Source organism: Tupaia chinensis, unplaced genomic scaffold (genome assembly GCF_000334495.1).
Source record: "Tupaia chinensis unplaced genomic scaffold, TupChi_1.0 Scaffold000078_1, whole genome shotgun sequence".
NCBI classification, from domain to species: Eukaryota; Metazoa; Chordata; class Mammalia; order Scandentia; family Tupaiidae; genus Tupaia; species Tupaia belangeri.
The window spans coordinates 2361807-2374099 of record NW_006159539.1 but is presented as its reverse complement, the minus strand read 5'-3'; the positions used below and the strand labels follow the sequence as shown (position 1 = coordinate 2374099).

General features: G+C 43.8%; 1 protein-coding gene across 2 annotated transcripts in view; it reads left to right on the top strand.

Moving 5' to 3' along the window:
- Positions 1-7321, top strand: part of MORF4L1 (mortality factor 4 like 1) — a 28225-nt gene extending 20904 nt beyond the window's left edge. For both annotated transcript variants that reach the window (XM_014585030.2, XM_006142620.3), the window contains 4 exons: positions 2169-2257; positions 3247-3419; positions 3714-3798; positions 7019-7321. In XM_014585030.2, the coding sequence (XP_014440516.1) occupies positions 2169-2257; positions 3247-3419; positions 3714-3798; positions 7019-7103 (432 nt within the window). In that variant the 3' untranslated portion in view covers positions 7104-7321. The remainder of the gene's footprint in view (positions 1-2168; positions 2258-3246; positions 3420-3713; positions 3799-7018) is intronic.
- Positions 7322-12293: the final 4972 nt, after the last annotated feature.

Sequence of the window (12293 nt, the reverse complement as noted above, 5' to 3'; positions counted from 1 at the left end):
AGCTTAAAAATCACAAGTAAATAGATAAATAAATAAATGTTTAAAGAAAAAAAAAAAACAACTATGTATGAATTTTTTTTTATTGTGCACCAAAGAAACGCACCCCCCCAAATAAAGAAGTCTCTCTATATCATGATCCCTTTGCCTAAGCCTCCTATCTGGGAATACTGGTATGCACATCTGGCTTTTAGAAGGGATCTTGCTGTGTTGCCCATGCCAGGCTTGAACTTGCAGCCCTTCTACTTCAGCCTCCCAAGTTGCTGGTACTGTAGGCACACACCACCATGCCCAACCTTTAGATTGTGGTTTCCAGCCTGTGGAACATATCATCTTAGTGTGTTCCACCAGCATAGCACTGAAACCTTTTTAAATTTTTATTATCTTAATTGTTTATTTATTAGAAATCGACCAGAGAGAGAGAAAGAGAGGAAAATTGAGAAAGCAAGCCACCAGATCTTGGATTTGAACTGCATTCACCCATGTGAGAGTCCAGCATCTCAACTGCCATGCCACTTGCTGGCCCTGAAACTTTTGGGGCGGGGGGAGGTTTTTGCTATAGGACAAATGCACTTACCAGAAAGAGAGAGACAGAAAGCGAGAAGTCACCCCCCAGGGGGGATGAAGTTCCTGGTGTATGTCCTTGTTAATGGAATGCAAAAAGCATGCAATGCCCCCTTGCAAGGTGTTCATAGCTCCCCAAAGAACCTGAATCTATGGAGGACCAGCAGGTGGTGTGGTGGTTAAGGCGCTGGACACTCCCACATGGCCGACCAGGGTTCAAGTCCTGAATCTGGTGGCTTACTTTCTCACTTCCTCTCTTTCTCACTGTCACCCTCTGTGTCTCTCTGGTCAAACTAAAAAATAAGTGAATGAATAAATAAAATAAAATATTATTAAAAAAAAAAAAAGAACCCGAGTCTAAGATAGGTCTTAATTACTAGTTCACAGGAATTGTCATCAAAGTGCAGCGATAAAGTACTGCTAAAGCCATTGGGAAGGTACAAGGCTCACAACTTGAGTTCTCCCAGTATACCTGTGACATACATCTTTGTGATCCTGGCTGAGTAAGGCCAGGGGGTTCAACTGTGGTGTGAAAACCCAGTTGAGGGACCAGCAGTTAGCGTAATGGCTGTGTCACTGGACTCCCATGTAGTCGGCTGCGGTTCGCGTCATGGACCCAGTGGCTTAAAACTCAGCAGGACCCGTGTGCATGCATGCCCAAGATCCCAAGAGGAGAACTGAGAAGGGATTGTGGCATGGCCATCCCCCCTAGGGGGTGATTTCTTGCTTTCTGTCTCTCTGTCTCTGTCTGGTGAGCACACGCGCCCTTTAGCAAAATCCTCTCCAAAAAAAAAAATCAGTTGAGGTGGAGTTCCGTTGAGACCAGTAAAGCATTTCTTTAAACAAACAAACAACTGGTACAGGTAAAAATGGTGATGGTGGGGCAAGAGTAGGGATGAGAATTAAAAGACCTGTCAATCATGTACACTAAATGGACATAATTGGAATCCTTTGGAGGATGATGCTAAGCTGCCAGGATTTGAGCCATTGCCCTACCAATTAACTATCTTGGACAAGTTTCTCAGCCTTTCTGTGTTTTTAGTTTCCACATTTAGTGGAACATTACCTCATAGTGTTGATAAAAGGATGGAGAGGGAGATTGTGTTAATGCTCCAGATCATGTCTGACCTTAATCATACGGTGAATGGTAGTGTCAGGAAGGCATATTCGTGTGATGTATTTCTCTATATAGTGAGAAGTATGTGTGCGTAAAGCAGACTGTCTTTTTTTCCTTATGAAAATCTTGCACCTGTGCCCAAGAGAGATAGGCTCCCTTGACAGACTCTCATCACACCGTAATCCCCTTTGCACAGCCTGTCAGTTTATCAGGATTCTTACCGAGAGAGTTTTCAGGAAGACTCAGAACTTCAACTGTGGTGGGGATTGCCAGTCTTTATAGAGCTGTGTTGTCCAGCGTGGTAGCACTTTGACAGCAGCTATTTAAATTGAAATTAAATATAATTAAACTTTTAGTGTCTCCCACATTATCCACGTTTCATACTGAATAAATTGAGACTTTAGGAAATCATGAAGTCTGAAAGCTTTTCTAGTATGATTTTTTTTTTTTAAGAGAATACATGTATTCAAGAGTGTTGTTGTTTTCATAGCTCTTTTATCTTCCTGCTAAGAAGAATGTGGATTCCATTCTGGAGGATTATGCAAATTATAAGAAATCTCGAGGAAACACCGATAATAAGTAAGTGTATATACCTTCCAAACATACCCTAAGACCTTTTTAAGAAAAATATTTGCAAATAAGGTAGTGTGGTGGTTAAGGTTTTGGATTCTCACGTGGCTGACTACAGATAGAGTTCCTGGACTCCACAGCTTGCAACTCCATGCTGAGCACATGTATAAGCATGCCCAAAACTCCAAGAAGAGAATGGAGAAAAAGGGATTATGACATGGCTATCCACCCCGGTGGGTGATCTCTCATTTTCTCTCTCACTCTATTGAGTGAGCTTATGTGCCTTAAGGCAAAAACCTAAAAATGTGTATATATTTGTATATATACATATATAGAAACTAGCCAAATAGAATTCACAGGTTTAACATGGGTTGTCTGGCAATTTGAAAGGGCCAGGTAGCTATTTACTAGCATGGAAGTACTTACATACCTTAACATTTAACAATTTCAAAGTATAAAATCCATCTTATCAGGACCAGCAGTTGGTGCAATGGCTATGTTGCTGAACTCCCATGTAGTAGTCAGTCACGGTTTGAGTCCTGGACCCAGTGGCTTAAACTCAATGCTGAGCATGTGTGTGTGCGTGCCCAAGATCCTGAGAGGAGAAGGGATTGTGGCATGGCCATCCCCCCTGGGGAGGAGTAATTTCTCGTTTTCTGTCTCTTTGTCTTTCTGGCACATGCCCTATAGCCAAAACAAAACAAAAACAAGAATTTTTAAATTTATGTATTATTATTTCTTAATTTGACAGAGTGACGGGGAGGGGGTATGGGTATGAAAAAGTAAGCCACCAGGCCCGTACTCGAACCATGGTCGACCGTGTGAAAGTCCAGTGACCCCAGTCACTATACCACCTGCCAGCCCCTTTAGCTCCCTTTTTAAAAGTCTCAGTAGTGGTTGCTTGCCATTAGATTAATCTTAGATTCTTTACCTCAGTGTTTGTCCTATTTCAATTTTCAGTAACCAGTTTTGAAAGTAAGTGTGTGTTCCTTTATCAGGGAGTATGCTGTGAATGAAGTTGTGGCAGGTATAAAAGAATACTTCAACGTCATGTTGGGCACTCAGCTGCTCTACAAGTTTGAGAGACCACAGTATGCTGAGATCCTTGCAGATCACCCTGATGCACCCATGTCCCAGGTGTATGGAGCACCTCATCTACTGAGATTATTTGGTAATGTGTCACGTAGAAAACGTGGTTTTACTTCTTTTGCCCTAGGCTTTTATAATTGAATGTATTGGTCTTCCCTTAATGAGCAAGAAGTAAACTAACTTTCTAAAACATGGCTTCATTCCATCTTGAAGTTTTGTGTAAATGTGGAATAGCAAAATCTATAAAAGTTAAGAGTTTTTTAAGTTGTATATTTTAAAGGAATGAGTAATGTGGCATTTGCTGACATAATTAAGATAAGAGGGTTGTAAGTGCTGCCTTGGATGTAACTTCTTTCAAATTCTTTTGTTCCAATAGTACGGATTGGTGCAATGTTGGCCTATACACCTCTTGATGAGAAGAGCCTTGCTTTATTACTGAATTATCTTCACGATTTCCTAAAGTAAGTCTCAGTAAGTTTGGGATTATAAATGTGAATTATATAACATATTGCAAATTACTGCATGATAGAAGAGATTAACTGTATAGATATAAAAACATACAGTTTTGTATAGATGTCAATAGATACTCCATAAAACAATATAAATAAATGCAAGTATGGGAATCTCACAAATGATAATGGTTATTATATTGGTGCAGTTGGAGAAAACGCTGGAGACCTTAATGCATTGGTGATGAGACACCTAGCAGTTAATTTGGGAGAACATAAAGAGCCACCGTTAGGGTCATGCACCTTACTTGTAGACAGGTCAGAAATGAGAATCTGGGACCAGCAGTTAGCATAATGGCTATGTCACTGGACTCCCATGTAGTCGACTGAGGTTCGATTCCCGTACCCAGTGGCTTAAACTCATGCAAGCACGAATTTGTGGGTGCCCAAGATCCCGAGAGGAGAAGGGATTGTGGCATGGCCATCCCTCCCAGGGGCAGTGATTTCTTGCACTCTGTCTCTTTGTCTTTCTGACGAGCACACACGCCCTATAGCAAAAACCTCTCAAAGAAAGAAAGAATCTAAAATTATGATAAGTATAATGAAAAAATGTAGGTTACTAGTCTCATTGTTTCATAGTGTTAGATATATGGTAAAGTGCTCTGGTGAACAAACCAATGAAAAATAGGACGTAGGAAATTTACAAAAATGGCAGTACAAAGGACAATTTAAAATATGTGCAACCCAGGGCAAGCAGATGACATAGTGGTTAAGGCGCTGGGAAAAAAATATGGCAGACTTCAAGAAAAAAGTGTGCAACCTTGTGATTAGAAAATATAAATTATGCTACCGCTAAAATATCTTGTTAAGATTGGCTAAGGGGCCCAGCAGACAGACCACAGTTGAGTCCCAGACCTGGTGGCTTGATTTCTCACTTTCCCTTTCTCTCTCTGATTAAATTAAAAAAGTAATGCCAAATAGAATAATAATAATAATAATAGTAATAATAACAAACATTTTTTTAATTAAAAAAGAAAAAGATTGGCTAAGACGTGGAGCCAACATAGAGTGGTAGTTGAGGCACCAGACTCCCATGTGGCTGACTGCGTTTGAGTCTGGGACCTGGCAGCTTGCTTTCTCACTTTTCCCATCTCTCTCTGATCAAATTTTAAAAAGATAGTAATAAGTAAAATTAAATTTTTTTTTTTTTTTAAGAAAAAGATTGGTGGAACCAGCAGATGGTGTAATGATTATGTTGCTACACTCTCATGTAGTCAACTATGGTTCAAGTCCCAGAATTGGCAATTTAAAACTCACACTCGGCTCATGTGCATGCCCAAAATCCCGAGAGGAGAATAGAAGAGAAGGGCTTGCAGTAGGGCTATCCTATCTGGGGGTGATTTCTCACTTTTTGTCTGTCTCTATGTCTCTCTCGTGAATGCATGCACTATGAAGCAAAAATCTCAAAACATTTTTAAAAAATAAAAAGATTGGCTAAGACTTAAAAGACTGGAGAAATGGGCCATCTTACTTTCAATAACTTTTTGGAGGGAATTTTTATAATAGTGAAAATTTTTAATAACCTAGCAGTTACTAAAAGGATGAAGTTCTTCTAAATATACTGATAAGGGAAAATTTGCACGTTGTATCCGTTAACTGAAGGAAAAAAGAAACACAAATTGAACAGGTGTGTAAGGTAAGTCCCCTCATTTGTGGAGAAACATTTCATTCTTCAGGGGGAAAAATCTAGTATTCCAATACATGGATCTTAATAGATTATTTCTTGGCATAGTACTGAGAGGAAAGGTAGAATTTTTCAATTTTGTTTTGACAATTTCTGTATTGAATTGTCTTGAGTGACTATGTTTTATAATAAAATTTTCAGAATTACAGCAAGGGTCTTGAGAATATGAACAGATTTATAGCCTTTGTTCTACTAATGATAAGTTCTGCAGACCTAACTTTGTTTGAAATGAAAGTCCTCCTTGGCATTTTGGGTCCCTTTGATTAATATATTTATTTTTATTTTAGGTTTGCCATAGGCATATGTTTTTGCCAGAGACAGAGAAAAGTGAGAAATCAACTCTACACTCTACCCCTCCCCCAGGGATTTGGCCATGGTGCAATTCTCTCCCTGTTCTCCTCTCAGGATTTTGGGCTCACAGATATATTTACCTGGCATGATTTTCAAACTGCCAGGTCCAGGGCTCAAACTACAGTCAGCCATGTGGGGATCCTAGCTCCTTAACCTCCATACCACCTGCTGGCCCAACTTTTATTAGTGTTGATTTTGGGGCTCACAGATGGCCTAGTGGTTACATCACTGGACTTACATGGCCAACTGCAATTTGAGTCCAGACCCAGTGGCTTGAAAATCACGCCAAGCATATGTGCGTGCATGCCCAAGATCCCAGAAAAAGGGATTGTAGCATGGCTATCCCCCTGGGGGCGGGGTGCTTTCTCATTTTTCCTCTCACTGTCTGTTTCTCTCTCTGGCAAGTGCAGGCACCCTAAGTCAAAAACCTCTTAAAAAGTGTCGGGGCCAGCGGGTGCCATGATAATTCTTTAAAATATATATATTGTTAAAAAAAAAAGTGTTAATTTAAAATCTAAACTTGACGATTACTTGTGTATATGGATATTATTTTGAGATAATACTGTCAAAGGATAATAACTGTTGCTTGGGACCAGCAGTGGGCGTAATGGCTGTGTCGCTGGACTTCCCTGTAGTTGACTGTGGTTTGAGTCCTGGACCCAGTGGCTTAAACTCAGCTAGGCGCGCGTGTGTACACGCGTGCTGAAGATCTGAGAGAATGGAGGACAAGGGATTGTGTTGTGGCCATCCCCCCTGGAGGGGTGATTTCTCGCTTTCTCTGTCTTTATGGCAAACACGTGTGCCCAATAGCAAAAACCTCTCCAAAAAAAGGGGGGATAATAACTGTTGCTTAAAGAGAGTCCAAGCTCTCTTGTCTTCTTTGTTTGGTAATAACAGTGCAACTCCAGATTCGCCCTTTATGATGCATTGTGTTGTGTGTGTCGTCTTCCCCCCCCTCCCCCCCCCCGTTCAACCCAGTTGTAATGACATGGTTTTACTGGGAGGTAGTGGTTATTTTTAAGTGTACTTAAGGGAGGTGATTTATGTGGCTTACCTATGTAATAATAAATGTAATAAGAGGTTTGCATCAAGGTAAGATGTTTTGTGAAATTTTAATGAGTGACATTTTGTTTTTAGGTACCTGGCAAAGAATTCTGCAACTTTGTTTAGTGCCAGCGATTATGAAGTGGCTCCCCCGGAGTACCATCGGAAAGCTGTGTGAGGGGCTCACTCGCTCATCTGTGTTTGGATCTCTGTAAACACATTTTTGTTCTTAGTCCTTCTCTTGTACAAACTATGTACTTTGAAGATGTTAGTGTACAACAGAATTGATGTTTGTTTCTGTTTGATTTTAAACAGAGAAAATAAAAGGGGTTCGGCTCCTTTTTCCTTTTCTTTCTTTTCATTTCAAAGTTGCTGCCAGTGTATTCAATGATGGACTTTTTTTTTTAATGGTGCTTAAAGTAAAGAGCCCATCCTTTGCAAGTCATCCATGTTGTTCCTTAGGCATTATCTTCGCTCAAATTGTTGAAGAATGGTGGCTTGTTTCATGGTTTTGTATTTGTGTCTAATGCACGTTTTAACATGGTAGACGCAATGCATTGTGTAGCTACAGTTTTCTGAAGTCGATCTTTTAGGAATTGTTTTTCAGATCTTCAATAAATTTTTTCTTTAAATTTCAAAGATTAGTGTAATTGTGTGAATGTGTTACAAAATCCCTTTTATATTTCTTCTTGTATTTAAATAGCAACTTTTCAGATATATGTTTAACTTTCTGATTTTGTCCTTATGGAGATGAAAGGGTCATCTTTGGTACCTGGCTTTAACCCACAGCAGCTCTGGCAGCTTGTTCCCCTTGGTCCCAGTTGAAAAGTCAGAAATTCTTAAGAGTACATAGACTTAATCATTTTGAACATGGAGCCCATTTTCATTTGTGTGATTGCTTTCTCTCTTTTTTTTTTTGGAGAGGTTTTTGCTATAGGGCGCGTGCGCTTGCCAGACAGAGAGACAGAAAGCGAGAAATCACCCCCCGGGGGGATGGTCACGCCGTAATCCCTTCTCCTCCATTCTCCTCTCGGGATCTCGGGCATGCATGCACACACACACACGCCCGGCGTGAGTTTTAAGCCACCGGGTCCGGGACGTGAACTGCGGTCAACTACGTGGGAGTCCAGCGACATAGCCATTACGCTGACTGCTGGTTCCCTGTGATTGCTTTCTGTTGGTAATTATTTTTCAGGTGTTTACCTGAGCGCCTTGAGCTAAAAACTGCAATATGCAACAAAATACTTCTATACAGCAGCATTTCCCCCCTTTAATGGAGGTGCAAAGGGCTGGGGTAGAGTTGATGCTAGTAAGTAAAATGAAGATAAATTGAGGTGGCAAGAGCTGCAGCAGTAGAGGAGAGGAGAGTGACCACAAGAGGTTAAGCACCAAAGAGGCCATAGAATTTGCTTTGGGCATTTGAAGGGAAATACTTTTAGCCATAGCTGTCTTTCAGTCTCCTTATCTTTCTGCTCGCTTGGTCTCTGCATTTTTTGGGTGGGAGGGGTTTGCTATAGGGCACTTGCTCGCCAGAAAAACAGAGATACAGAAAGCAAGAAATCACTCCCCCCAGGGGAGATGGCCATGTCGCAATCCCTTCTCCTCTTAGGATCTTGGGCACATGCACACGCACCCAGCATGAGTTTAAGCCGCCGGGTCCAGGACTTGAACCATGGTCAACTACGTGGGAGTCCAGCGACGTACCCATTATACCATCTGCTGGTTCCTGCTCTGCATTTTTTTTTTCACCCTTTCCCTTTTTGTGACAAATGTATTGACTTTAGCTTTAATTTTGCCAGAGGGCATGTACATTCAGGGAGTGGGGAGGTGAGCACCTTCCGCCTAGTGTGGTCACAGTCCCTTCCCTTCATTTTTCCATCCTCTTGGGATTCAGGGGCACACAGAAAGAAAAACTCAAAGTAAGGCCAGCTGGCTCTGGGATAACAAGTCTGCAGACATATTGGTTGACTCAAGGCCATACACGGACCAGCTCAGACCAGGCATGGGGGAATGTGGATCTGCCCCATCCCCTTCATACTGCCACAGTGATAGGTGGACCTCATTGAGAGGTGTGCTTTCCTGGTTCAGTCCTGGTCAGATTGTGGCCTGCCATTTGGTGGACTGCTAAGTGCAGCCATCCAGATTAATTTAAAGCTTTGGATCTGTAGACATTTGGGCTGACTCAAGGCCCAGTGTGGGCTCACTTAGACTCCAGGCCTGGCAGAATGTTTTTTCCCCCTCTATATTCAAGCATCAAGTCTTCCTCCATTAGAAGCACCAGCCATTTAATTTATAAAAAATTTATTTTTATTTATCATTATTTTAATTTGATCAGAGAGCAGGAAAGTGAGAAAGCAAGCCAGGACTCAAACCATTTCCATCCTCTTGGGATTCAGGGGCACACAGAAAGAAAAACTCAAAGTAAGGCCAGCTGGCTCTGGGATAACAAGTCTGCAGACATATTGGTTGACTCAAGGCCATACACGGACCAGCTCAGACCAGGCATGGGGGAATGTGGATCTGCCCCATCCCCTTCATACTGCCACAGTGATAGGTGGACCTCATTGAGAGGTGTGCTTTCCTGGTTCAGTCCTGGTCAGATTGTGGCCTGCCATTTGGTGGACTGCTAAGTGCAGCCATCCAGATTAATTTAAAGCTTTGGATCTGTAGACATTTGGGCTGACTCAAGGCCCAGTGTGGGCTCACTTAGACTCCAGGCCTGACAGAATGTTTTTTCCCCCTCTATATTCAAGCATCAAGTCTTCCTCCATTAGAAGCACCAGCCATTTAATTTATAAAAAATTTATTTTTATTTATCATTATTTTAATTTGATCAGAGAGCAGGAAAGTGAGAAAGCAAGCCAGGACTCAAACCACAGTCAGCCATGTGGGAGTCAAGTGCCCCAAACCCCCACTCTACTTGCCGACCCCTCAGACATTTAATTGATGAGCAGATCTTTGAAAAGATACAAATATGAATGCTGACCTCTTGCTTGCTAACCTTATGTGATGTGTCGAATAAGCGTCCTTTACAGCATGAGAATCCAGGGCCACCTTGCAAAGCACAGGATTCAGCCACTGTAGATGGGCCATTGGGTGTGCCGTTGGAAAGCAGGGTGGGAAAGGATGCTGACTGCCACATTGTACGAACACACCTTTCCCTCTTACCAGTTACAGTGGCTCCAGGCTAAATGGACTGCTGAAGTCATCTAGTCCTCATCTGATGCATCAGTTCTGTCTCCATCTCCCTTTGTAAGTGACCAGCCAGTCCTCCAGAATACCTCCAAGAATAGGGAACTCACTACTTCAGTGAGGCTTCAGTACCTCCAAATCAGAATGGTTGCAACAGGATTTAAGATCTGCTTCCATGATTTCTCTTCTGGCCCCCGTTCTGCCCTCTGTGGCCATCTTGGCCACTGCTGCTGTCTCAGCCCTCCTTTCTGTAGTGCATGGCTCCAGGTCTGGGTGCTGCACATGGTCTCATGAGACATGGAGCACTGCCTGTAGAGGGCACTGTTGAGCTGGTGTTGCTTGGGGTCAGCCAAGCCTCCCCATTCTGGAGAGGACTCAAGCAGGTAGGCCTTGAAGATGACAGCACAGGTGAATGGTGAGCCATCAAGGGCTGTCTTTGAGCCCTCTCTGGGCTTCCTCCTCTTTGGGTTTCCAACAGAGGCCTGACTGCTCCTTCGCATCTCCCTTGTGAAAACAAGAACCAGGGGACCAGCATATGGTGTGGTGGTTAAGGGTGCTGGACTCCCATATGGCTGACTGTGGTTCGAGTTCCGGGCCCCTGGTGGCTTTCTCTCTCTCTCTCTGTCCCTCTTTGGTCAAGCTAAAATGAATAAAATTAAATAATTTTTTTTTAAAGTGTAAAAAGAAAACAACCAGGACGGGGCCAGCAGATGGTGTAATGGTTATGTTGCTGGACTCCCATATGGTTGACTACGGTTCAAGTTCCAAATCAGGTGGCTTATAACTCACACAGAAGGGGGGGAGGGGGGGTGTGCACGTGCGTGCCCAAGATTCCGAAAAGAGAAAGATGGGATTATGGCATAGCCATCTCCCCACTGGGGAGTGGTTTCTCGCTTTCTATCTTTCTGTCTCTGGCAAGCACACACGCCCTATACCAAAAATCTTTTTCAAACTTTTTTTTTTTTTTTTAAATAAAAGCCAGAACTAAGTCCTTTAAAGGGCAGTGAGGAGCTCACCCTGTTTACAGACTGGACCTGGATGGTGAAAGTACAGGATCTGCAGAGTCCCCATATTATAGTCTGAGAGAAGTAAGACATCCAGAGACAGCCAAATTTATTGGCGCTTTATTGATTAAGCCAGCTGCATGGGGGTGGGGGAGGACAATGTCTCTCAAAACAGCAGCTGGGAATGCAAGGTGAAGGGTGCTTATAAAGGCAAAAATCATACTCTTCCAGGTTGATGTGGCAATTGGGTTTGAAAGGGTAGGGCTTTACAATGTAAAAGCAAATCACAGAAGCAAAACAAGCAGGTTAATCATTAGGGGTATGTTTCATCCCTATCTTAACAGGTCTTCATGGCTCAGGGCAAGGGATCTGGGACGGATTACAGTCACTGAGGAACATCCTAGGGTAGTGAGTTTCGGGTTATTTAGCAAAGACAGTAGGCATGTTAATCGCTGTTTAGGCTTAAGGAGAAAGCAAGTTTCCATCCAATACAGAGGAGTTGAAAATGGAGGTCTACTTCACCCAGGGCTCACTGAGCCCCCGCTTGGTTGTACAGATACAGAAACAGGAATGGACTCACCCAGGGCCACACAGATTGGTGACACGCGTAGGTAGGTAGTCACTGGCCGGCCAAGTCTTCCCCTCTGACAGACTCTAGAATCCAGGCCCTCTAGGCCGACACCGCTTTTCAACATCATCGCACCAACCCCAAATGGCCAGTCCGCCCCATTCCCAGGTACTGCTGAGGTGCCAGGAGACCCTCACCCTCAGGAGTGCTTTGGGGGTTCAGGCCTGGCTGCAGCTGGGCAGTCTGCCTGGCGCAGCCTCACAGCTCCCGCTGACTGGCGGAGGCCAGGCAGTAAAGCACCGAGGGAGGACACCGGGAGGACGTAGGCCTGCGCCCGGAAGCCGGCGTGCTACCGGGCGTAAGCGCAGGGCTAGGCCGAGGCACGTGGGCCAGACCAGCTGGCTCCTAACAGCGCGCCCGCGGTCGCAGGAGGCGTAGCGGCCTCACGGAGGCCCCCACGGCCACCCTTTACAGCGGGGACGGCCCGGAGCAGGCAGCGCACGCGGCTGGCGCGTGGGCGCCGACAGCACGAGGCGCGGAGGAGGAAGCCGCTGGCGTCGGGACTTACCAGGACCGAGCGCGGCAGCGCGGGCCCGCCCGCGGC